At 39.5% G+C, this 24,360-nt stretch overlaps 1 protein-coding gene across 2 annotated transcripts in view; it reads right to left on the bottom strand.

The window, feature by feature from the left end:
* Positions 1 to 136: 136 nt before the first annotated feature.
* Tmem165 (transmembrane protein 165) overlaps positions 137 to 24,360 on the bottom strand; it is a 26,303-nt gene continuing 2,079 nt past the window's right edge. The window contains exons 2-7 of one of the 2 annotated variants that reach the window (XR_004110807.1): positions 11,616 to 11,841; positions 7,243 to 7,418; positions 6,702 to 6,881; positions 3,580 to 3,685; positions 2,794 to 2,976; positions 137 to 698 (exon numbers count right to left, since the gene is read on the bottom strand). Coding sequence is in view for 1 of the 2 variants with exons in the window: in XM_031342785.1 (XP_031198645.1) it covers positions 2,900 to 2,976; positions 3,580 to 3,685; positions 6,702 to 6,881; positions 7,243 to 7,418; positions 11,616 to 11,841 (765 nt within the window). In the remaining variant the exon portion in view is untranslated. Of the gene's footprint in view, positions 699 to 2,207; positions 2,977 to 3,579; positions 3,686 to 6,701; positions 6,882 to 7,242; positions 7,419 to 11,615; positions 11,842 to 24,360 lie in introns of those variants that run through there. The other variant, XM_031342785.1, reaches the window with a different exon arrangement.

Raw genomic sequence — 24,360 nt, 5'->3', positions numbered from 1 at the left:
CTTAAAAGGCATTTAAGTCTGAGGGGCATAAATTCAAAATATACCATTTTTAGATGTTTGCTTTTAAATCCAAGAAAACAAACTGTGACATCCATCGCTTTAAGAAATGACATTCAAATGTTTTATGTTTGAGTTGGCCTGTACTCGTTCACGTTTATTGCTGGCAATAGTTGGAAGAATACTACAAAGCTAATGAAAACAAAAACAAAAACAGAACACGTTAAGTTGATATATAACTAGACAATCATCTTCAAGCAAAGACATTGCCTTCAAAAAGTCCTTTTAAGCAAGGGGTTGTGTCTGCCAGAACTGGAATTTACACCATTCTAAAATTATTTTGAAATCTATTTTACTGTGGTTTAAGCTGGGGCAAGCTCCAGTACAGCACTTCCATGTTCACCCTGTGTAAAGACTAAAGCCCAAAGACAAGTCAGTGCTATATTAAAGCCAGTTAGTGTGAAATAGATACATAGAAGTTTTATCTTTGTAAACTTTGTTAAATCAGTTAGTAGTTATACAAACACGCACCAGAATTTTCTAAGTTCCATGTGGTCTTGATATGCTGTTCTTGACATTGCTGTCCTTACTGCTTGGTTCTGGGTTTAAATTAAAACAACAATAAACAGAGCTCATTTCCAGCTCCAAAAGAGGGACATGTATATGGCTCCTTATCTTCAGATAAGATTTCTTCCACCCTCCTAAAGCAAACATTTAACTGAAATAAGCTTAATTCATAAAATTGAGACTGACATTCTTTCAGGTATTACCCCTTTGCCAAAACTAGAAATACGAAGGATTATGAATGGTTTCAATGGTGCTATATTAGGTTCCCTGGTTTTCACAAGCTATGTTTGGAAATACAGTATTGAATAAAGTGTAGACTCTTGTTACCAGCTGAATATTGCCATTTTAATTGGGTCTAATACAATTGGTTATACTTGTTTATCAAAGGTATCCTTTGGAGAAGTAAAAATGTGTTATACCAGCATGCCTTCACTCAGGCCTACTGCTATATGATGTGCACAGCTTTAACTTAAAAATCTCAACATTACTATCATAACACTCTTTTCTCTAGACCCTTGAAATGTATTCAGAACCTAAAACTAAAGCAAAAGAGCCAAGCAGTAGCAATGTTTGTTTTGTTTTTTTTTGTTGTTTTTTGGGTTTTTTTTGTAAATGTAAAAATAATTAGATCTAGACCTGTTTCCTTTGATTTAAAAATAAAGAATACCTCAGTGCTGCTCTCAGTATCACCTGCTTTATGTGGCACATAATGTGTAAGAGTCCCATTTGGATTTATAGAAAGACTATTAAATGTTTTTAAATCTGTCAGTGACATTTTCCTTTCTTTATTCAACACTGGGGCCTAATTGTGTTAACAATGTTTACCTTGTAGCTCATACCTTCCACTTTCTCTAAGCTGTGATGTCCTGCTGCTACAAGATTTCTTCCTCCAACAACTTTTTACCCCCATCCTCATCTCATGCTGGGGCTAGGCAGCCTAGACTGTGGGGCTCTTCAGGTTACAGTGCTGCCAGCTGCTTTCTACAATCACATTGTGTCTCATCAGTCTAGAAGGTGTAGTATGGGGACATGACTTAGAATTTCTTTAAAGTGTTTTAACTCATGGGAATTGTTTTTCTATCATCTAATCAAGCTTACAGAAATAACTTCTTCAGTTTTTTTTCTACTGCCTAACAATACTTGGAAAGAAGAGCTAACAACTAAAATAACGTTCAGCAGTTTTCAGAAGAACATTAGGAGACTTAACGGTTCTTCACAATCTCTTCAAATACAAATTACATTGTGGACATTTGTCATCACTCAGTAAATATAAACTATTCTATCATGTTCCACACAGGGAATGCTTGGATGTTTCTACAGAGGAGATGGCCTTCACTTTTAAAAAGGCTATTAATGGCAGTGCTGCCACATTACACAAGAACACAGGTTGGGACCAACAGCCTTTGCTGTCAGGTGCCAGTGCAGTCAGAATACACTGGGTGGTTACTGAGGATACACTGGGTGGTTACTGAGGCTGCTGTGATCAAGGCAAACAACCTTAGTCTAGGCAGGGACTTCAGGCTTTGCACTATACTGCATATACTAGTTCCTTGTAGGAAATTACAGCATGTAATAAATAATAAGAAATATTACTACTTTGGTAAGTCATAAAGTATTTTGTATAACACATGAGGAAAAACAAGTACTAGTTATACCACTTTTATTTACATTGTTTGTTACATTTCTTATTCAATATAGAAAAATATGAATACATTCATAGTATTCTCTTAATTTGGTAAGTCCATGTTGTCAAATATTGACTATTTTTATATTGGGTGTCCTACCCAATTAAAAAAAGTAAGAGGGAGAACGGGCCCCGCCAGCAACTCTTACATTTGTTACTGATACAGCAGTAACACCCACTCCTCTGTTTAATCCTAATTCCCAAAGACAAGATAAACTACTGATTACTGTACTGGCTCAGGAATATGTTTTTAAAAGTAGAAATAATTCATATCTTTTTCCCCAAGGGAATGCTTAAGGTATACATTAAACACCCCAGTGACCAAGGAGAAAATGTGTTTTTAAAGGGGCCATGCTACAAGAAAACTCAATGGTCAGCCTCACTCCAGTGGACACATATGTCAAGCAGAAGTGGGAGCTGAGGTGTCAACATAATTAGGCTAGAGAGAACCCACACTTAGGAGTCAAACTTCTTTTTAAAAATCTTTACAAATAAAATCAATGATTATATCTTTTGGACATAATAATTAAATGGGTCAAACTTACAAATTAATGCTACAAAATACAATATTTTCCGTTACTTTTAGTCGTAATGTACACTATGTACAGAGAAGAGTTGCATATCTTAAGCTGAATACAGATGAATAGCTTTTTAAAAACCAGACTCTGGACTTATAAACAGAGCAGAAAATGCAAACGCCAAAAACACGATGCCTCCGATGATTGTCACTGGAAAAGAGAGAAATAAGTGAGTCAGCGTTCCTTCCACTGTGACATGCAAACAAAACTAAGTCTCCCTGTCTTTCTGATCACCTTATAAACAGGCCTGTTCTCTGGGCACTGCTTATAGAAAGAGAAGTTAAAGCAAATGTTGACAAGCAGCAATTGGATTGTAGCACCTCATCATTTTAAACAGGTCTATAGGGCCACTGAGATGGCTCAGAATATACAAAGTGCTGCTGCCAAGCCTGCTAGTCCATGCCCACAAGCTCAGATCCCAGCCTGTGTTAAATGTTGAAAATGTCCAAGTCTCATACAGGATCTGCTTATCAAATACTTCAGACCAAAATTCCTATACTTCTACAAGTTTTTCACTGGCTTACAAAATGAGTTTGGCCATATTTTAGATAAACTTGTGATTTGCTAATTTGTACACATAAGGAAAGTCACTGCACAGTAACAGGCAATGTGTACTGAAGCCTAGATCAGGCACAGATCAGGTGGTCTCTGGAAAAATGAAAAGAGCTAGCATTCTGTTATCCCATGATTTTCAAGCATTAGGACAAATGATGTTTGCATTTCCGTTTAAAAAAAAAAAAAATGAGACCTTACCTGTTCTGACAGAGATTTTTTGAGCTATCATCCTTCCTCCAATTACTGCCAATCCAGTGCATAAGCAATGTCCCACTGTGCCACCTACAGCTACACCATAGGGATCCTAGAAGCAGATGTAGCTAGTGTTAGTTTATTAAGTTGGAGGTGTTAAGTTTGAGAAAGGTCAGTATTAAATAGAACTGGATATGGGATCTGAACCACTAACACCAGAAGCGCTTGTATAAATCCAGGTCTACTGTAGCTTTATTACACAGGAAATATCTGCTTCAATGAATTTGGACAGTACAAGGATAGATCTGAATGTATACATCTTATATGGTACAGAATTGCTATGCTTCCTGAGAAGAGATCCTGATCCTTAACCCTCGTGCTTTTAGCTGAAGGTAAGGAATGAATACTAAAATGAACAGGAAGTCTTTGTAGAAAAAGGTAACTGAGAAGAGTAGGTAAGAACCCCACATATATTTGGAGAGGAAGAACAACAGAACATTTGAATGTTTGTACAGAGGCACAAGGAGACCCTGGAAAGGAGTCTTTGAAGAGCATGTCAGGAAGGGTAGGAGCCCAGGATGGAGGTGGAGGGCTGTAGGTTGCCACTTAACTCCTGTGCCAGAGGCCAAGGTACAATGCCTAGCTACAAAAGGTGCCCATGAAGTCATCCTTTGTCTTGAGACATTGGCTGATTTTAGCACATGCAGATTTCCGCTTTCAAAGTTTAATGGAGACAGTGAACTAGATGGGAGTAAGCAGGAGGAGAAATAACAACTCTGGTAAGAAATAGTACTGACTGGATTGGGGTAGGAGGAGATGAAGGCAAGAGAGAAGCAGATGGATGGGAAGGACCCGGGATACTGTGAAAGCCACCATCAGGTGTGACAATCAAGTAACGGAGAAGATATGTGATAAAAAAGATGGGGACCAACTATCAGGTAGTTGGCTTCAATAGGTCTCAGCACTGGTGAACGTCTCTGGTGTCTTATTTTTCCTGGTGCTGTAATAAAACTGGAAAAGGCACCTTAAAGGTGGTAGGTGTACTTTGGTTCACAACTCAAGAGTCCAGTTCATCATGGAGGAAGAGCCATGAAAGCAGGAGCTTGGGGCCACTAGTCACTGGCATCCACATTTAGGAAGCAGATGTTAAATGAATGCTTGCGTTGAGCTCACCTGTATACAGTCCAGGGTCCTAGATCAGAGAATGGTGCCCCCAACTCATAAGTGAGATCTTCTACATAATCAACATAGATCTTAAGTTGAATCCCACCCTGTGAGGTCGACAACTAGGCGGTAGGGCAGTCCTCTTAACCTACCACAATAATGTTTCTGAACTTTGGGAAGTTAAGAGTATGGGACAGAAGGACCAAGCAAGGTGTTTCATTTCCCCCTTAAAGTCAGAGAGGAGGGAGTAATGCAGAAGATCCTCACAAAACTGAGCTGGGAGAAAGGCAAAGATCTATGTTGTAGGGGGGTGGGATCCAGGAGTGCAGTATGACTAGCTGAGATGAAGATGGCTGAGCAGCAGGTCAGCAGTCAGCTGCTGTGAAGTTCAAGGGCAACATATATACAGTCTGAACCTGAGAATGTACCAGTGCCACAAACTGCTACTTCATCTGAAAATAAAATGGTACTAGGGGAAAAAAAAATTCACTGGGTTAAATAAAGTTTTAACAGAGATCCTTCAAAAGCAAAACGGCATGATTCATAAGAAGAAGAGTAATGTTAAAGGAACAAAACCAGACAGTTTAAGAGGTCTTTAAACACTGCTACAGTGTAGGTGATGTGGAAGGATGCCTAGCCCATGAGTGCTAGACGGGGCTGGACAGGTCTGTGCACTGCTATATCCAATCTGCAGGCAGAAACCCACAAAATGGGTAACTCCAGGGCAGTGCCCCATCAGCTGGCCCTGGCAGGGCCTCCTCCACCACAGACCCTCATTTCCAAGGCCCAACTCTGGAATTCTAAGAGCTGGTGGGAAAACAGAAATGAAGGTAGGGCACGGCCATTAAGGGCCTATTTTTTTTTTTTTCCATCTCCAAATAAAACATTTTTAAGGTTCTCTGACAAAACCTTTCCCTGTGACTTCAAGCCTGGCCTGAAATGCTTCCTATTTTAAACTGTAGGACTGTGTGAGGAACTTACCTTTTATGACAGACAATTCCAAGGATTTAAATGTTTCAGTGTGCAATAGTATAACTGATACAGACTTAAGATCAAAAGCATGCAGGTCCACAGGACATTGGCATCTGTGAAGAACTGACAGCTCCCAGGAGAGGATAGGATCCATCCCCATCCCAACAGCAAACCAAGAGAATCTTGTAAATCCCTGTACCCAAAGGCAAGGCAGAGGCAAGCTCCCTTCTGGCCCTGACACAAGGCACCCCACCTCTTAAGCTCTTATCTGCTCTAACTTACGCTGCTACATCAGCACTAGAGCTGAGGTGGACCAGAAATGCTCTACAAAAGCAAGACATGGAACAGTCCCAAGATGAGCACTGTAAACACTCTTATGTCCTTGGTAAGACTTGGCTTTTCTGTATTTTAAAAGTAACCCTCTTTGGGTAAGTGAGAGAACTCAGCAGGTAAAGGGACTTTGGAAAATTTCTCTGCACCATTAAAGCAATGCTGGAAAATGAGTGATCAAAGAGCTGCTCAGAATGAATGAACAAATCCCCCTGTGACACAAATTCTGCTGCATTTTTTTTTTTACATTTTTCTTTGTTTTTAAGACAGTCTTAGTATGTAGCTCAGCTACATACTAATTCAAGATGAGCATTTACAAGACTCCCTCGTGCTAGAATAGTAAGTATGTGATATACTAATTGATATTCCCAATAAGCATGCAGAAGTCATGAGCAGAAAAGCAAGCAACAAAGACACCAGCCACAGCTTTGATTTAGCAAAACACTGTAAAAGAACTCTGCAAGACAAAAAGCGAAAAGAAAAATTAAATTTGGGTTCTAGAACTAGAGAGACAGAGGAAACTCAGGAAGCTAATTCTAAGTCATAAAATGAACAGATGTGTCAAACTTGCAGTGTGTGTAGTCCCCTGTGGCCCTGACTGACTCCTGGAAGGGAGCAACTGAAACTGTGGTCTTGGTAGAGAAGAGGTCAGATACACTCACCTCTCTAGCTGCCAGAACAATGGTAGTAAGTTGAGAGCGATCCCCCCATTCTGCCAAGAACGTTAATGTGAGTGCTTGAACAAAAATGGGTGAAATAAAATGTAACCACTTTTTCTGAGGTATTGCTGTGCTTGTACCAGCTTCAACATCTGGACCATTTAAGAGTTTGGTTCGTTGGAACTGAAACAAAAAAATACCATTAACCCAAGTAAGCCTATCAATAAATATAGCATAAAGTCACTTTTAAATCATATGGCATATACTCCAAAGAAAATACACCTGTATCCTCCAGCTACCCTTTGGTCACCCCCTCATACACTGTCAATTTTCCTACTCGTTAACAAACAGTATTCAGATGCTTCAGAAAACAGGCAGAACAGGTCCCACGATTCCAACATACGCCATCAACCTAAAAGGCTGACTGTATTTGGTGGACACTTCCCTCCCTGCCACATTCACAGTAACCCATACTCAGCCACATTACAGTAAGAGTGGAAAGTAACTAAGCGAGTCCGCATGGACACAACGCTTTACAACTTACTTCTTCATCCTTCTTCTTTAACTCTGCTTGTACTTCTTCTAGCTCTTCCTGGCCCTCATCTGGGCTCATCTTCAAACCTTCCCGGAGCATTCGAATGCCAAAAATAGCAAAGAGTGCGGTAGACACATAGTATGTATACACCCTGGGGATGACTGTCGTGGCGTAGCCAAACAAAACTGTAAGGAAATGTCAACACTGTTAACAGTGCTTTCTACAACAGAACAAAGAAACAGTTACATCAAGAAATCATGATTTACACCATTGAAGGAAAACTGGTTCATATTAGGCACATCAAATATGTAATGACCTGAAATACTTCTGGTTCTTTCTTTCTACAACTTTAGAATGGCTTTCCAAGACAGGCATGGCCTCATTTCGATGGCACACATTTCTTTGTTTTTTTGTTTTTTTTCAAAGATTTACTTATTATTATACATAAGCACACTGTAGCTGGCTTCTAACGCACCAGAAGAGGGCATCAGATCTCATTACAGTGGTTGTGAGCCACCATGTGGTTGCTGGGATTTGAACTCAGGACCTTTGGAAGAACAGTCAGTGTTCTTACCAGAAGAGCCATCTCACCAGCCCCCTACATTTCTTATCTATGCTGACTGGTTCCATTCACACTCAGCTATGGCTGGCCTCCCTTACATCTGTGCTAGGCTGACTGATATCCTCTAAAAATGTCAACATTTTATAAACTGGAAGCTACACTCTACTCCATAAGTAGATGTTTCTTTGTCACAGATATCAAAAGGTCAAGGAGGACAAGATTCTCTTACAACATAATTCACACTGCTTTTTTAACAATGTAAATTTAATACATCTTATGAAACAATACTAAAAATCCCTTATAGTTATGTGTAGAGGCACCAATATGACATATATTTTATCTGTTATCTTCTGAAAGGGCCAAAAAGTTTTACTAACAAAAAGCATTATAGGGAACTTCCCAGAAGACATGAAGCAAGCAAAGAATGTACCTATAGAATCTTATTACTAGAAGTTGAGAAGAGCAAGAACCTGCCACAAGAACAAGGAAGGCAGCCAGACAGGATCCCACAGGGCAGTCTGGACAATCAACAAACATCTGGAGAAAGCTCATGAGCATAAGAGCAGGAGGAAGACCACGTATGCCAGAATTAGGAACACATGCCAGAATTAGGAAGCTAGCATTTTGAAAGCATCAAGGGAAAATATGCAAGAATTACACTAAATCGCTAGGGAAATTTTGGTAAAGAGCAAAGTATATATTGTATTTCAGTATCTCTTCACAGGCAGGATATTAGCTGCAGGAGAAGACTAAGTAAGAAAATCCTGTACTGTGTAAGCCATATGATTCCATGGGATATTCTTCTGATGACATGACACCATTGCAGCTCCTAGCCAAGATTATGTAACTTGAGCTTATCCATGCAGAAACATCCCACACAAAAAGAGGAAGGCCATGGGATATGTAAGAGGGCATGACATTATTCTCTACAACTTGTTGATATCAGAAAGCATAATAAAAGTCTAGGTAGTATTTCAGATTTAAAAATAGAAAAGTCAAACATCTGATCTTGCCTTGGACATTTTACAGGTAGGAAACAGGACCACAAAGTCCCCAAAAAAGAAAAGTATGGCAGTCTGTCTGTCTATCAATCTCTTCATAATATAGATATAAATTATGTGTGTATAAGTACACATTATTTTCCTAGAAACAGTAATATAGAAATATACTCAAATTTTCTACATAGATTGTACCCAAATGCTAAAGCAAACAGGTAAGGTAATAATAGTAGGTGCGTCTAAGCAAGAAAGGTATACCAGTATTCATTACACTTTTTTATCTATATGGCCTTATGTACTTAAAATTTATTCCATAAAAGTCTGGGGAAATGGCTCAATGGGTAAAATATTTACTGTGTGAGCATGAGGGTATGAGTTCAAATAAACTCATAGAGCTAGACATAGCTGCACACATCTAGGCAAAGGGAATGGGAGTCAGAGGTAGGAGAATGGGCCAGCTGGGATCATGCATAGCTGTGAACAAGAGACCCTGTCTCAAGTGAAAGGCAAAGACCAACAAGTACTCTAGATTTGCACACATGCACTACACACAGACAGCCACAGTCACACAAGCACACACACATATACAATTGAAAAAGGAAATAAAACTACTTCCATAAAAAAATTAAGCATTGGAATAAAGTGTAGAAAACCTTTTGAAATCCCCTAAATGTATTCTCTTTTTCTCTTCAGATACACTATCCTCCCAACCCACAGAGAACCTATGATGAAGCCCTCCAGTGAGTGCCTGAATACCCAGATACTTCCAAGTCCCAGTACACTCCTATCTCAAGGCCCGGAAGCACAGACACATGCACACACAATCTAGGTTCCTGCCCTCACGAATCCACATCCATATCCTTTGCATCACTTGCTTTCTAGGGGCCAGTGGTTTAAGTGTAACAACGTTTCTGTGGTTTTTGAAACACAACTGTGGTACTATGCCAGACCTGAACATCAAGGTCCTACTAAACAATGGTGTAGCATATAATGGAGGTCCCCACTGGACAAGGAACATCTGTGTTCAGGGAGATGAGATGAGAAGGATGTGTGTTTCCCTGGAGCTTTCCATCTGGTACTATAGAATACAGCTGGCTGCAGACGGCTGAGCTGTACAGTGAGATCTGGGGTACAGAAGCACCCTGGCAGCACTCCCCTCTTAACTGGCATCTCTACTAAGAGCAGAACCTTCTGGTGTTTGTTATGCCTGGCTTTTTCTCTCCTTTTTGCTGTTCTTCTGGTTTCCGTTATTAAAAAACATTTTCTAAGCCAGGTAGTGGTGGTGCACACCTTTAATCCCAGCACTTGGGAGGCAGAGGCAGGCAAATCTCTTCATTCTGGGACTGCTAGAGCCACACAGATCAACCATATCTCAAAAAAACCAAAATGTAAGTAAGCAAACAAACAAACAAACACCTTTCCTGGTGCTCACTTAAATCACAGCAGTTTACTCAAGTTAATATTTCAGTTTTCTCCACCATTGTTAAATATAACAGTTAGGGTACTAAAAATTCTGTATAAAAGACTATGTATAAAAACAGTAATTTGGTACATTTCAGAAAAAGTTTGTTTGATATACTTGATGGTTAACAGAAGTAACACAAAAATCTTTACTGAGCTAGCTATTACTTCATAAATCATTAAAGGTAATTTTTCACCCTATGATCTGTAACACTGACCTCAGGAGTTCTGAACTGAGTATGAGTAGCATGGCTACAACAAAATTTCCTTAATATCTATTTATGTGTATATAATTTCTCAGCTATTAAAACACTTAAATCGGTGTAGATGTATCTTACTTTACTCTAGCAACAAATATCTGTCCACAAACTGGCCATAAAATGGGGTCAAGTTCCCATTTTAAAATATGATTAAGCTTGTGATATATATACTTTAACTATATATTAATACAACCATAATAATTCAATCTATAAATATCTAGAGACTTAATAAATTCTATGCTCTAACACTCTAAGTGGCTCTGAAGTAGCAACTAAATAGTCCTCAGTTACTTAAGTGTTAAACCGACTTTCTTGTGGTTCATACCTTAACATTAGAGCCTATGAAGCAGCAAGCCAAACAGTACAGATAAGAAGACTAAAGAGCGCTGTACTCCACATAAGCAGGGTAAGCAAAAGGCTTAATGAAAAAACCTGAAAGCTGATTCTCTGCTGCTACCTCGTGCCCTTCAGGAAGAAAACATGCAATGTGTTATGGCCTCTTGAATACTATTTCTAAAATTGCAAATTTAAATAAGCTTATCTGGACTGAAAAAAAAGAAAACAAAACCAAAAACCACTGAAGTAGAATAAAATTAAGAAATTAAGAATCAAGGCTAGAGAGATGACTCAGTGGTTAAGAGCACTTGTTGCTCTTGCAAAGAGGCCTGGGTTCAGTCCTCCACACCCAGATGATGGCTCACGACCATCTGAAACCCTCTTTCTGAACTCTGCAAGTACCAGGCATGTATGATGTACCTACATACATACAGGCAAAACACTCATATACACAGAATAAATCAATCTAACACACACACACACACACACACACACACACACACACACACATATATATGTATTTATGTATAAAAACTACCAGTGAATAAATGATGAGAATGATGAGAATATGTATTTGGCTCTGGTTCTGAATAACTAAAAATTCCACTTAAGTAAAATCTGGGTTTTAATAATGTGATATACTGAAACCACTTGCTGTTTACTTAATTCTGGGGATAAGCAGTTTCAAATGTAACTGGATGAATGATTCAAGCTACACATATGCTTCCCCTCAATTCACTGTGCTCCCCAGTAAAATGCCCTTACCGGACAAACATGTCATCAAGGCCAAAGCAAGCATGGCACCAGCCAGCACAGTCAGTCGGTTGTAGCGCATCGCCATGATAGCAGCTATGAAAAATGTCTTGTCACCGAGTTCAGACACTATGATGACTGATATGGCAGCCACAAACGCATGGATAAATCCCAGATTCGTCTGGGCAGCTGCATCTTCTCTGTTGGTATGAACTGGGGCAGCTGGTGTCAATCCTTTCTGAAAATTAAAAAAACAAACACAACTTTTAAGTTATTTAATTAACATTCTTTTATTTTAAATGAGAAGAGAATATTGGTGATGGTGGTGATGAACATTCCAGTGATTTACTGCTTTATCTGAATGCCATTAGTAATAACAGTAGCTTAGAGTAATTCAGCTCTCTATACAAAGTAATTCAGAATAGTGCATTACATTTAGATGTCCTAAGCACGTGTTACAGTTAATTCATTGCTCTCTCATTCAAGTTGTACTAGTAATTTGGGTGGAAGACTTAGTGTGTTTATCAAGCATTCACTGACACTGTAAAGGACTAAGTACAGGGCTGGAGAGATAGCTCAGCAGTTAAGAGCACACTGACTGCTCTTCTAGAGGTCCTGAGTTCAATTCCCAGCAACCACATGGTGGCTCACAACCATCTGTAATGGGATCTGATGCACTCCTCTGGTGTGTCTGAAGACAGCAACAGTGTACTCATATACATACAATAATAAAATACATATCTTTAAAAAAAATTTTTTTTAAAATCTTAAGGTAAAAAAAAAGAACTAAGAAAGATCCAGAAAGCTCTCAGAGGCTACAGCCAGAGGTGGCTTTAGCTAAGACAAGGTTTAATATAGCTATGTGTGCAGATGGTCTATGATGAACTCTAAAAATATCCTGAAATGTCACTTGGTAAAAAGGCAAAGCAGTCTTGTGGGTATTAACATGAAATTATGACAAAACTTAATTGGCCTCCCCAAAATTCCCTGGAACATTCTGAAGCCCTGCCCTATAAGAAGGCACTGATCTCTGAAGATCATCTGAAATGAAGAGATTCTAAAATATGGATTAGAAAGCTAGCAGAGGCAAACCAGCATGTTTACAATTTAAAGAGATTATGAAAAATAAAAAGTGGGAAAGGGAGAGTGGAAGAAGAGGGAAAAGCCACAAAGAAGACTATATAGGAGAGATTTTCCGTAGCGAGGATAAATGTGACCTGTGAAATCTAATATGACTTAATTCCTGGCTCATTACTAAGAAACTTCACTGGCTGGCACTCTAAGGTCATATGAGGCACCAGCAAGGATGTGGAGCACACGCTTTATAATTGGGAAGTTATGTGGCTTTATCTATACTATATGTAACACCTTCAATTTTTTTTTTTTTTTCCGAGACAAGGTTTCTCTGTGTAGCCCTGGCTGTCCTGGAACTCAGAAATCCGCCTGCCTCTGCCTCCCAAGTGCTGGGATTAAAGGTGTGCACCACCACTGCCCAGCTCATATCTTCAATTTTTATTGTGTACATTATTCCTTAACATATGACATAAATTTGATTTCAATCACTACAGGACACAACAGAACTGAGAATAACCCTGACTTTTAATTAAGCAAGTACCATTTTACAGGCTGTCTCTCCATCAGCACTTTAGTTCTATCTATGCCGAGATTCCTTTAAAATGAGCTTCTAGCTGGTCCAATAGCCTACGAGCATGAAGCACCCCTGCTTGAAATACATAGGTACTTCAAGTAGAAGACCCTAAGCACATTATTTACCCGCCAGACTGCCTCACCTCGTCTCTACTACCCTCTGTCTATATGACACAGGAATGGCAAGTGGCTAAAGCTGCCCTGCAGTCACTGTCCTGTTGCCTTGTCCTCCTGAGTACTGGGATTGGTTACAAGCATCAGCCCCACACAAAGCTAAAGTCTTTATGTGAAAAGACTTCTCAAAATTTCAGGATCCAAAGTCAAAGGAAATTTTCAGGAGTAAATATATAAGATCACTTAGCTCCAAACCTTGAAAAAGCGGAAAATTTGCATTTTTTTAATCAAATTACAATAGAAATAATCACTTTATATCTTCATGGTTTTATAAGTCCTTAGTCATATTATTTAGTCTGTTCTTCTATGAAATAAAGAATGAAGTATGCCTGAAGAATACAATAAAGGAAGGTGCTGAAGAGACGGCTGAGTGCTCTTTAAGAGGACTCAGGCTTGGCCCTCAGCATATTACACAAGGCATTTCACATTAGACACCCTGTCTGAGTTAGGGTTTTACTGTTGTAAACAGACACCATGATCAAGGCAACTTTTTTTCCCCCAGTAACAGTTCATATACAGCAATAATTTATTCTGAAATGTTCGTTTAGTTTGAAACACAACTCATGTCTCATTAATAAAAGAGCAGCCATCTCACCTCAAATACCAGAATATACAACAGTTACAGCATAGCAAAAATTCTACCTAATTTTGATAAAGTCTAGTTCAGCTAAAATAGTTTCATTCAGTGCTCTACAGTTACACAGATTTGAGCATAAAATAGTGTGAATTGTTACACTGTAGCTATCTCTATGCACACCATGTGATCATAGAATCATTAATTGTTACTTCTGAAATTGAACCATCAGTTTCATTCATGCAGTAAAGCAAAGCAGGCTAGGTAAACATATTCACTGGGAACCATATTACTGTGAATTTCACGGCCACAAGATTAATTATAACATTAGATGGATTCACAGGACTAATTTTTTTTTGCATAAATACCAATTTCTCCCTGATGTAAGTTTATTTTATAATCTAAAAATGATTGATAACACCACTATCATATAGTTTCTATCTCTAGTGTTATTTTAAGACAGGCGATTTGGACAATGGGAATGTATGCTACTTAAATACATGTAAAACACACTGTATAAATATACTTGGCTTTACCATTTTTTTCCTAGCTAACAAGAGTACCTCCCAAAATGACCAGTGAGGACAAAGTGTACTATCAAATATGGTTTCCAGAACAAAACCACTCTAACAAGAATCAAATCTATTTACAAAAAATTTCAACCTTTAAAGTTTTCTTTGAAACAAAGTCTCTATACAGCAGTAGTGATTAACACCAGCTTTTCCTAGTTTGTCTTTCCAGCTCTTAAACAGATTGTCACAAGGTAAGACCCAGAATGGCTTTAGGACTTTGGGCTCCACTGGATTCTGTGCTGTCAGTCTTTGAATCTCTCTTCTTTGTGTTGTTGCTCACTGGCGTGGGGATCTGAGATGGCCGGGCTGAAGTGCTGTCTGCGCTGCTTTTCCTAGGGCTAGGGTTGTAATTAAAAGGTGTCACTCTGGCAGCAACAGTCCCACTAAGTGAACTATGTTTGCTGGAGCTACTTGAACTGAAAAAGGTACGCTCTGCTATACAAGTCTCACCAGTCTCTGCTATAGGGACAGGGTTACTCTATCCTGGTTTTGCCTCAGTTCCTTTCTGTTCTAGGGTCTCTACCTGAATAAAGGCATTCAGGCGGTTTTCCAGACCCAGAGTTTGCACAGGACTGCCATTGCCCACACTTTGTTTTCAACCAAGGCAACTCTTAAAAGGACAACACTTAATTGGGGCTGACTTACAGATTCAAAAGTTCAGTCCATTATCATTAAAGCAGGCAGTGTCCAACACTTAATGTAAAACACCAGAAGCTAAAAAACAAAATAAAAAAGTGCCTCATAATGGTTTAAATTTTCCATTTTAAAATATAAAAAGCTGGCAAAATTATTTGAGAAAGCAAGGATGCAACATTAATTTATAAGCAGCATTTTTATAAACTGCCAAGAAATACCATTTTTTTCATACTATCTTTAAAGTGGTATGTTATATGTTGATTCCTTCCTCATGTCTCAGTCATGGGCAGTGCAGCTTAAGAGCTCATGGGGCTTCTGCTGAGCACAGCCTCAGTCAGTCAGAATTCCCTTCCCAGTGTTCTTTATTATGCTCCACTCGTCCAGACTCTTCAAACCCAGCTCAAACCTTTTTATCCTCAGTCCCTGACATCCAGCCACATGGACACCATGATAATGTGTCACAAAAGGGTTGAGAATAGCAAAGGTGAAGATGTGAACACTGGGAAGCTGACAGTTCTGTAGTACTAATATGTATCAATGAAATGCTAATAATGAAGAGACAAAGCAACTAAATGTCTAACCAACAGGGATCTATTAATATTCACATAAAATATGCTGGCTGGAAAGATGGTTCAGCAGTAAAGGCACTTACTTCCAAACCTACCAATCTGAGTTCAACCCGTAGGTCCCTCATAGTGAAAAATTGACTTCCATTCCTTGTCCTTTGATCACATGTGTCCTGAGGCACATAGGAGCTCAAATACACATAAACACACAGATAAATAAATGTAATTTTAAAAACTCAAGATTATGGAGGTATAAAATAAGAATGTTCTACAATACTAATATTGAAAAAAAACTATTAAAATACTTTAGATGAGCTGGGCGGTGGTGGTGCACGCCTTTAATCCCAGCGCTTGGGATTAAAGTGCTGAGTTCGAGGCCAGCCTGGTCTACAGAGTGAGTTCCAGGACAGCCAGGGCTACATGGAGAAACCCTGTCTCGAGAAAAAAAAAAGCTTTAGATGAAATATTTATGATATATGTATGGAGGGAAGGAAATTATATACCTGATTCTAAATGCATCCCAATCTCAAAATACAGTGGACATTTCCAGAGAAAAGAATCAGAATCAGAATGGGTGAGCCACTTTTCCTTAAGAACCAACTACTTTCCAGCTCTATGGACTGCATAGTTCCTGTGGTAATTACAACTCTGCTGCTATAACTTCAGAGAAGCAGCTGTCAAATACTTTATGAAACAGCATGGCTCTGTTCCAAATGAACTTTACTTAAAACACCAGCCAGCCAGTGGTATTCTGGTCTGTGGGGGCCACAAATTAGAATACAAGAAGGCAAAGTAGTACTTCTCATCACACAGCCAGAATTCTGTTCCTTCTAGATTTTTGCCATCATGCACCTAAGTATGGATACCTTGTATGCATCACTTTAAAGGCCTCTTTGAACAAATTTTTTTTTTCTGTGTGTGCTCATGTGTGTACATTCTTAGGCGAGAAGGTGCCCACAGAATCCAAAAGATGGTGTTGGATCCCTTGGAGCTAAAGTTACAAGTGGCTGTAAGCTACCTATATGGGTGCTTGGAACCAAACTTGAATTATTCTCCTTCTCTTAACACCTGAGACATCTCTCTAGCCCCATCCTATGACTGCCAACCTGACCTGCTACTCCAACAGGAGATCAATTCCTTGTGGCATGCCTCAAGTAGATACCACCAAAAAGTATATGCTCTTCGCACTCAATCATTCAAAGGCGACTATACCTGTGGGACAACCTTTGCCTGAAAAAAGTTGAGTGTGGGGTGTGAGGTTCTTTCTCAAGTTCCATAGGATCCAGGACTGGAATGGCTAACCAGAAAGTATAACACAGTGCGTGCTTTCTGCCTAATCCTGACCAACAATGGAAAATAAAGCTTGTTTGTCTCAGACTGTAAACCACTGAATGAATGCTTATGGTCTGAAAAACTGTACTCCAAATTAAAAGTGTACATGATAATGATAACTCAAGAAGAAAACCCCTAAAAAGATTCTAAATGTAAGATAAACATCGATGAAGTACTATGGCTAATAATCAGGGCAGTGGGGAATACCTGCTTCTGGGCCTATCAAAAGGTAAACTGCCTAAGAGCAATGGTGAAACTAACCAGAGGAAAATATATGCACATGACAGAAAGAGGGGGGAAAAAAAGGCAATAGATCCTAGGAAGGATAGGGCTCGCTTAAGGATCATGGTAAAACTTTTAGGGGAGGGAGGGCTGGCTGCCTGATAATGTCATGCTCCTAAAAGTTATGAGGAAAAGAAAAATCAAAGCAAGGAGTGTGTTCTAAACATGTTCAATGAGAGGTGACAAGTAGAGTTTCATATGAAGGTTTGTTTCCAAGGGAACTGTCAGAAGTAGATTACAAGGTGTGGCTAGTCAGACTCTGGGTACAGACCAGGTGCCAGTAGCCTAAATGAGCCAGGGCTGTTGGCAAGTGGATGAGATTCCCAGGAGAAAGAAGGCAAACAGCTAAAGCTCACAAAAAAATTAACCTTGCAGACTACCTGAGTGCTGTGCACCAGAAATGGAAAGATCACAGGGGGAAAAAAAAAATCACAACACTGCCCCATCCCCAGGTTACCTATGACTTGCAAAGTTCATGCTCCTGAACCTGACTCTAGCCTACACTCAGTGTACACTCCACATACTTCTAGCCATGTCCTTCCCTCAGCCTCTTTCAAAGTATGCCTACAGTCACGGACTCACCTGCCTTTCCAGTTTTATTCCCACGTGTTTTCCTCATTGTTCTGAGAATGGCTATTTGATGGTTTGCATATGCTTGGGCCAGGGAGTGGCACTATTAGGAGGTGTAGCCTTGTTGGATTGGTATGTCACTGTGGCTATGGGCTTTAATACGCTAGTCCTAGCTGCTTGGAAGTCAGTATTCTGATAGCAGCCTTTAGATGAAGATGCAGAACTCTCAGCTCCTCCTGCACCATGCCACCATGTTCCCTCCTTGATGATAATGGACTGAACCTCTGAACCTGTAAGTCAGCCCCACTCAAATGATAAGAGCTGCCTTGGTTGTGGTGTCTGTTCATACCAGAACCATAACTAAGACAGGCTACACTTTAACACTTGTGTAGCAATGCTGCTGAGTGTTCAAAAGGAGGCATCTCACTTAAGGATGCTTCACCGTATTTATCTATTAGTCTAGAGATTTGCACCCGAAACCACAATATTTAAAATATGGGAGTATAAAACTTATTCCCCAAATCTCCAGCTCTTCTCTCAAACATCTGGGGCATCATGCTTGCCCAACTATGTGTAATCTAATAGAAATATATAATATATTTCTTTTTTTTTTAATAAGTTATTTTAAAGATTTATTTATTATTATATGTAAGTACACTGTAGCTGTCTTCAGACACACCAGAAGAGGGCATCAGATCTCATTACAGATGGTTGTGAGCCACCATGTGGTTGCTGGGATTTGAACTCAGGACCTTCAGAAGAGCAGTCAGTGCTCTTAACCACTGAGCCATCTCTCCAACCCTATAATATATTTCTAATAGAAAAATATAATATATTATATACAATATATAATAAAATATTTTATTCCTATAGCTTTTCCTTGCCATCCTAAACATATAGAAAGCTACCAGAAGGTTGAGTTTCCTAATGTTCAAGGTAAAATCACAGTCATATTCTTCTTTATTCAAACCCTGGGTTTGGGAGGAGCCTTAGAGCTAAGAAGCCTGAATAGGAGTATTTTCAGAAATCCATCTTTCAATATTAGCTGCATGCTTCTGGGATCCTATATACACAGGCTGTTACTTTGTAGAATTTAACAGACTACTATCACACATGCAGCCATGCTCTAGTGGACTGGTTTGCTTAGTGAAGCTATTTTCTGCTCCAGTGGAAATAACTGTGCTGCTCTCCCCACAGTACTCCAATGCACCACTGTTGTCTTGGTTCCCATAGCCAACAGAAGAAAGAGTTCTATAGATGGCCTTAGCTGGGCTCTAGTCTCCCCACCTGTGCACACTAAGTATGGTGTTGCAACACATACTTAACACATTTTTAGATGTGGTTATAGCTGCCTTAAGTAGCAGATTACCTAGAATAATGTAAGCAGCACATTCAATCATTCAAAAGACCATGAGGCCAAGGTGGAGGTTTTCCTACAAAGCACAAAGTACAGTGGCCAAAGTATGTTGAGGCCATGCCTGAGAGAATTATCTTGCTTGTTGAATAACCAACTTATCTACAGATGACTAACTTGCCAGGTCAGTCTCCACAACTGTCAAATCCCTGCAAAACTTCTCTTTAAAAGAGAAACTTGGGATATAATATGATACTTTAGAAAGCCTATTTAGTGGTGGGGGTAGAGGAAGAAGGGAGAAAAGCAGACAGAAATGAGAAGGCTGACTGAGCTGTGACAGTAGACTGTTGATTATTATACTGAACATGAGGGCAACTATCAGTTACTACATGGGTCCCAGAGTTACTAAGTAGATGCCACATCATTTCACTTGACTGGCAGAACCATAAAGGCTGTGATCCTAATTGAACCTGAGGTGTTAGGCTTAAAAGTTTAAGAGAAGAGGTATCCCGTCAAATGAAGACAGGAAAAGAGCTGTGGACTTAGTAATTGGCTAGGTTACGAGTGTGCTTCAAAATGATGGATAGTGGCCTATAGAGAAGGCTCTGCAGGTGAGAGTCCTAGCTGCTGTTAGTATTCTTTATAGATAAATAAGTCTCAAAAGGACAGAAGGGCAAAGAGGGAACTCAGATGATGGGAGATTAAAGCAAAGACTAGCTGACCGGTAACCCTCCAGGAGAAGTGGTTTTTTTTTTTTTTTTTGGTTTTTCGAGACAGGGTTTCTCTGTATAGCCCTGGCTGTCCTGGAGCTCACTCTGTAGACCAGGCTGGCCTCGAACTCAGAAATCCACCTGCCTCTGCCTCCCAAGTGCTGGGATTAAAGGCGTGCGCCACCACGCCCGGCTTGAGAAGTGGTTTTTAAAGCAGCAGAACAGAAACTAATGGGGCCAAATAGTGCTAATAAAGGCCCTCATTTGTTCTTCCCTTCTCAAAATAGGAGAAACCGTGTAAGTGGAACTAAAGGAAACAACGGGAGGGGAGAGAATGAAAGAAGCAAAGGCAGAATGCACTGGAGGTCAGAGGAGAGCAGAGTAGTGAAGGGCTGGGGATGTGGCTGAATGATGGAGCACTTTCTAACAGGTACAAGACCCTGCGCCAGTCCACAACACTGCCCCTCCTACCAAAAACAAAGCGGAGGAGGAGGTATGAAATGACAGTTTGATCCAAAACGTGAAAAAGACAGAATGAGCACAGAAACCAATACACTGGAAGGGAGTGCAGTTTCAACCCAGGCATTTCACTTCTCAGTTACACATTACACCACAAGAAGACATGAAATAGTAGAGTGTTTGCTCAAAGTATTCCAGAAATACCACTGTGTCAGTATTTTAATATGTGAAACACAAATTGCATTTTGAGAATAGGATCAGCAACCTGTACTTAAACAAAAACTCTTTCCAGAGGGCTAGAGAAGAGGCTCAGTCCACAGTCTTTGTGGCAGCCTAGGCCTAGAGCCTCAGTGTTCCCCCAACAAGATGACAAGTAGAGACAGGAGAATCCCCAGAAGCTTGCAGGACATCCAGCATGGCATACACAGCATAAAACAAGAGACCCTGCCTCAAAAGTGGACAGTGAGGATCTAAGACAATAGTCGTTGCCCTCTCACTCCATAGATGTATCATGACGCACTTGTAACCACTCTCTCACAGACACACACACTCCTACACATAAATCCTCATTTAGGAAACTCTGGTTCTTGGAGACCAAGTCTCACTACATAGCCTTGGCTGCGCTCAATTTGAAGCCTCCTATTGTAGCTTCCCAAGTACTGTGATTATAGTGTGTGTCACCCACCACACCATTATCAAGAGGAAATAACAACAAAGAAAGATGCAATTCCCATTCTAGCCATATCGTTCAATGAACACAAACGTGAGTGTATTGTATTCTCCCTTTACTCATGATGAAACCAGGAAGGATGCTTACTTTGAAACAAAATCTATAGCTTGCCACCAATAACTGATTCCATCCCCTTCAAAATTTATATATTGCTTAATAAGAAGTTATTAAGCAACAGGTGACATCATGCTTGGAGATATGAAATTTGAAACAATGCTTAGAACTAGCTAAGCCTCAACAGAATTGACAAAGTCAAAACAAGCCTTTTCCAGAAAATACTGAAATATGAAAAAAAAAAGAGAGAGAAAACAAAACAAAAAGCCATTCAACTTACAACATGATAAACTCAGTTTTATAAGATTACAGTGATTAGAGTCAGGGGCAGGAGTAGCATCTTGCTATGGAGCTAGGTCTATAATAAAGTTCTAAGTACCAACAAAGCCCAGGCTAAAATAAAACTCAGTCCTGTGGTTATAGGTGCATGACACCATGACCTGATAAAGCACTTTACTGCAAGTTTTCATTACATTATCTAAGTCTTTCCTGGTGATTTCACTGACCTAAAATATTATTTTACTTTTACCAATATTTCATTTGACTCCTGTTAGAGTAAATATTTAACAATTACATTTTCATAAGATTTATTTTTGATTAACATTTAGCAACTTTGTTTTATGAACTTTACCATTCTACTATGTATTTACATATTTAAAGTAGATTACTTAATTTTACTGATTTTTCTTTCTTTCTTTTTTTGTATGTTTGTTTGTTTTTGGTTTTTCGAGACAGGGTTTCTCTGTGTAGCCCTGGCTGTCCTGGAACTCACTCTGTAGTCTAGGCTGGCCTCGAACTCAGAAATCCACCTGCCTCTGCCTCTCAAGCGCTGGGATTAAAGGCGTGCGCCACCACTGCCTGGCCTGACTTTTCTTAAGTGTTCTTTTGATGACATGATAACACCAAATAAATGGAGTACTCAAAGCACCATTTCATGCAGAAGTCACCTTGGGAAACTGAGTCTTCACAGCTCAAAGCATCCATCACAACCATGAAGAGGCTGAGATCTGGGTGTTGAAGACACACAGAAGGAATGCAGGTTAACGAAAACCAATGGCTTCTGTGGAGGTGCCCTCACAGTAAGTAAGCAAAGAGCAGCAAGAGGAGAGTGAAAACAAGAACCTCTGCAGGACCAGATAAGAGGACTGTGTAGGTCTACCAACATTGCTCTGCAGCCAGATTAATCCAACATCAGAATATATAGGATCTATATTCTGCCCATTAAGAAAAAAGGAAAAAACATGACCAAACTAAGGTCACCATCTGCAGCATAAACACTGTAGTTTACTCATGACTGTATGTTCAAAGGGAAAGCCACTACTCCTGCCTCAACTTTCCAAGGGCTGGGAAAACTGTACATCACCACTGGCCTTCTTTGTAACTAGATTATAAAGACAAAGAACACTCAACACACAGAGAGCCCTGTCTGAAAGTTCAGCTACCTCCTGAACCCAGTAAGATACAACCACCTGTCTGTACGTCTCTTCTACTGAATGCCTGCTGGTGAAGGCAGGCTTTCCCCCTTTCATCTCACAGTTCACTCTGAATGCGGTGGCCTCAAAAGGTTAAATTTAGATATCCCATCCCTTTAAACCATCCACTGAATACAGTTGCAAAGTCAGCTGAAACCCAGATACTCAACAAATCCGAATCCATTTATATTGTTGTTAAACTGTACTTTGATCATTTATATCACTGCATAGAAGCAAGAGACATTTTTATTAAACAGTTTAAGAAACATGGAAGAAAAATTTTTTTCACTGTACTTTATAACTATGTGAAAAGTTATACAAAAACATAAATAAAATGAGACAATGTTTTGCTATTGAATGCAAACTGTCAATTCCTAATGGAAAAGAACCACTAAAATATATGAAAATATTAAAACAAAAAACCATAGTGTCTGCACCAGCATGTCCTCCAACCCCTTAGTTATAAAGATAAACATCCGTAAGACCATTTACCTGAGGCCAACACATACTGTCTTTACCACTGTAACCTTTATTTAACATGGGTAGATTTTCTCTAGCATCCCAAAAAGGACTGTAAATACAGTTGTGCCTACCAGTATTTCTGTCTCAAAAATTGTAATATGACTACAACCTCTATGAAATACCCAAAAACTTATACATACATAAGCTGCACTCTGGCACCTAGAGCTGTTTCACTCCCAGTGGTGACTGGTTTAAAGCAGCCTTCTGATGCTGAGCTATATGGCAGTTGCTCAATGACAACTCAGCATTTCAGAGCAGATTTAGAACCAGATGTACAGAGCAGAGACAGACAGACCATGTCTGACACCGTCATCTGAATGGCAGCAATGCTGATGATCCAACATTGAAGGAGGTAGTGGACAGAGAAGCCCCTTCCACCCAATGCCTCTATGCCAAACAACTAGAGCCCTGGACTCTGATGCCAATGACTCCCACTTCTACATCTGCCACCTGGTTTGTACTGCTATCAGAAGACCACTTATTACTCTAGTTCAAACACTTCCGATCTGCCCATATGCTCACACCGTGTGTGTGTGTGTGTGTGTGTGTGTGTGTGTGTGTTAAACTTTACAAGAGTCCCAGAATTAACAACAAAATAATCAGTTGCATTTCAATTTTCTAATCTAAAACCAATCAATTAATGAACAAAATCACAGATAGCCGATAGTAAAAGCTGAATTTTTCTTAACTTCACCTAGTAAATCCTTTAGCAAGTAAAAGGTGGCTGGATATATACTCTTAGAAGTTTTTTTCCTGCTCGAGTTCATTTTATAGTTTTTCCATAAAGATATTTAAAACCTGATAGGAACTGAAATGTAAAAATCTTAGAATCTTCTCATAGAAAATTACTTAGCAAATGCCAACAACATACACAGTCTTAGGAAAGAGACAAAAAAAAATTGGATCTAACAATGCTCTCAAGACTTCAAAAAGCTGAAGAGCAGACAGAAACCAAGAAACCAAGTCAGAGGCAAAAGTATGAAAACAGATAAATAAAAAAACCCTCAAAAGCAGCAGTGGGTGGGCATCAAGAGAAAAGGCTTACACCAATGTGTTATCCATCAACACTAAAACACATTAGAATAAACAAATGGCTGGGGGGG

Source organism: Mastomys coucha, unplaced genomic scaffold (genome assembly GCF_008632895.1).
Source record: "Mastomys coucha isolate ucsf_1 unplaced genomic scaffold, UCSF_Mcou_1 pScaffold22, whole genome shotgun sequence".
Taxonomy (NCBI): domain Eukaryota; kingdom Metazoa; phylum Chordata; class Mammalia; order Rodentia; family Muridae; genus Mastomys; species Mastomys coucha.
This window is presented reverse-complemented; position numbering and strand designations above follow the sequence as displayed.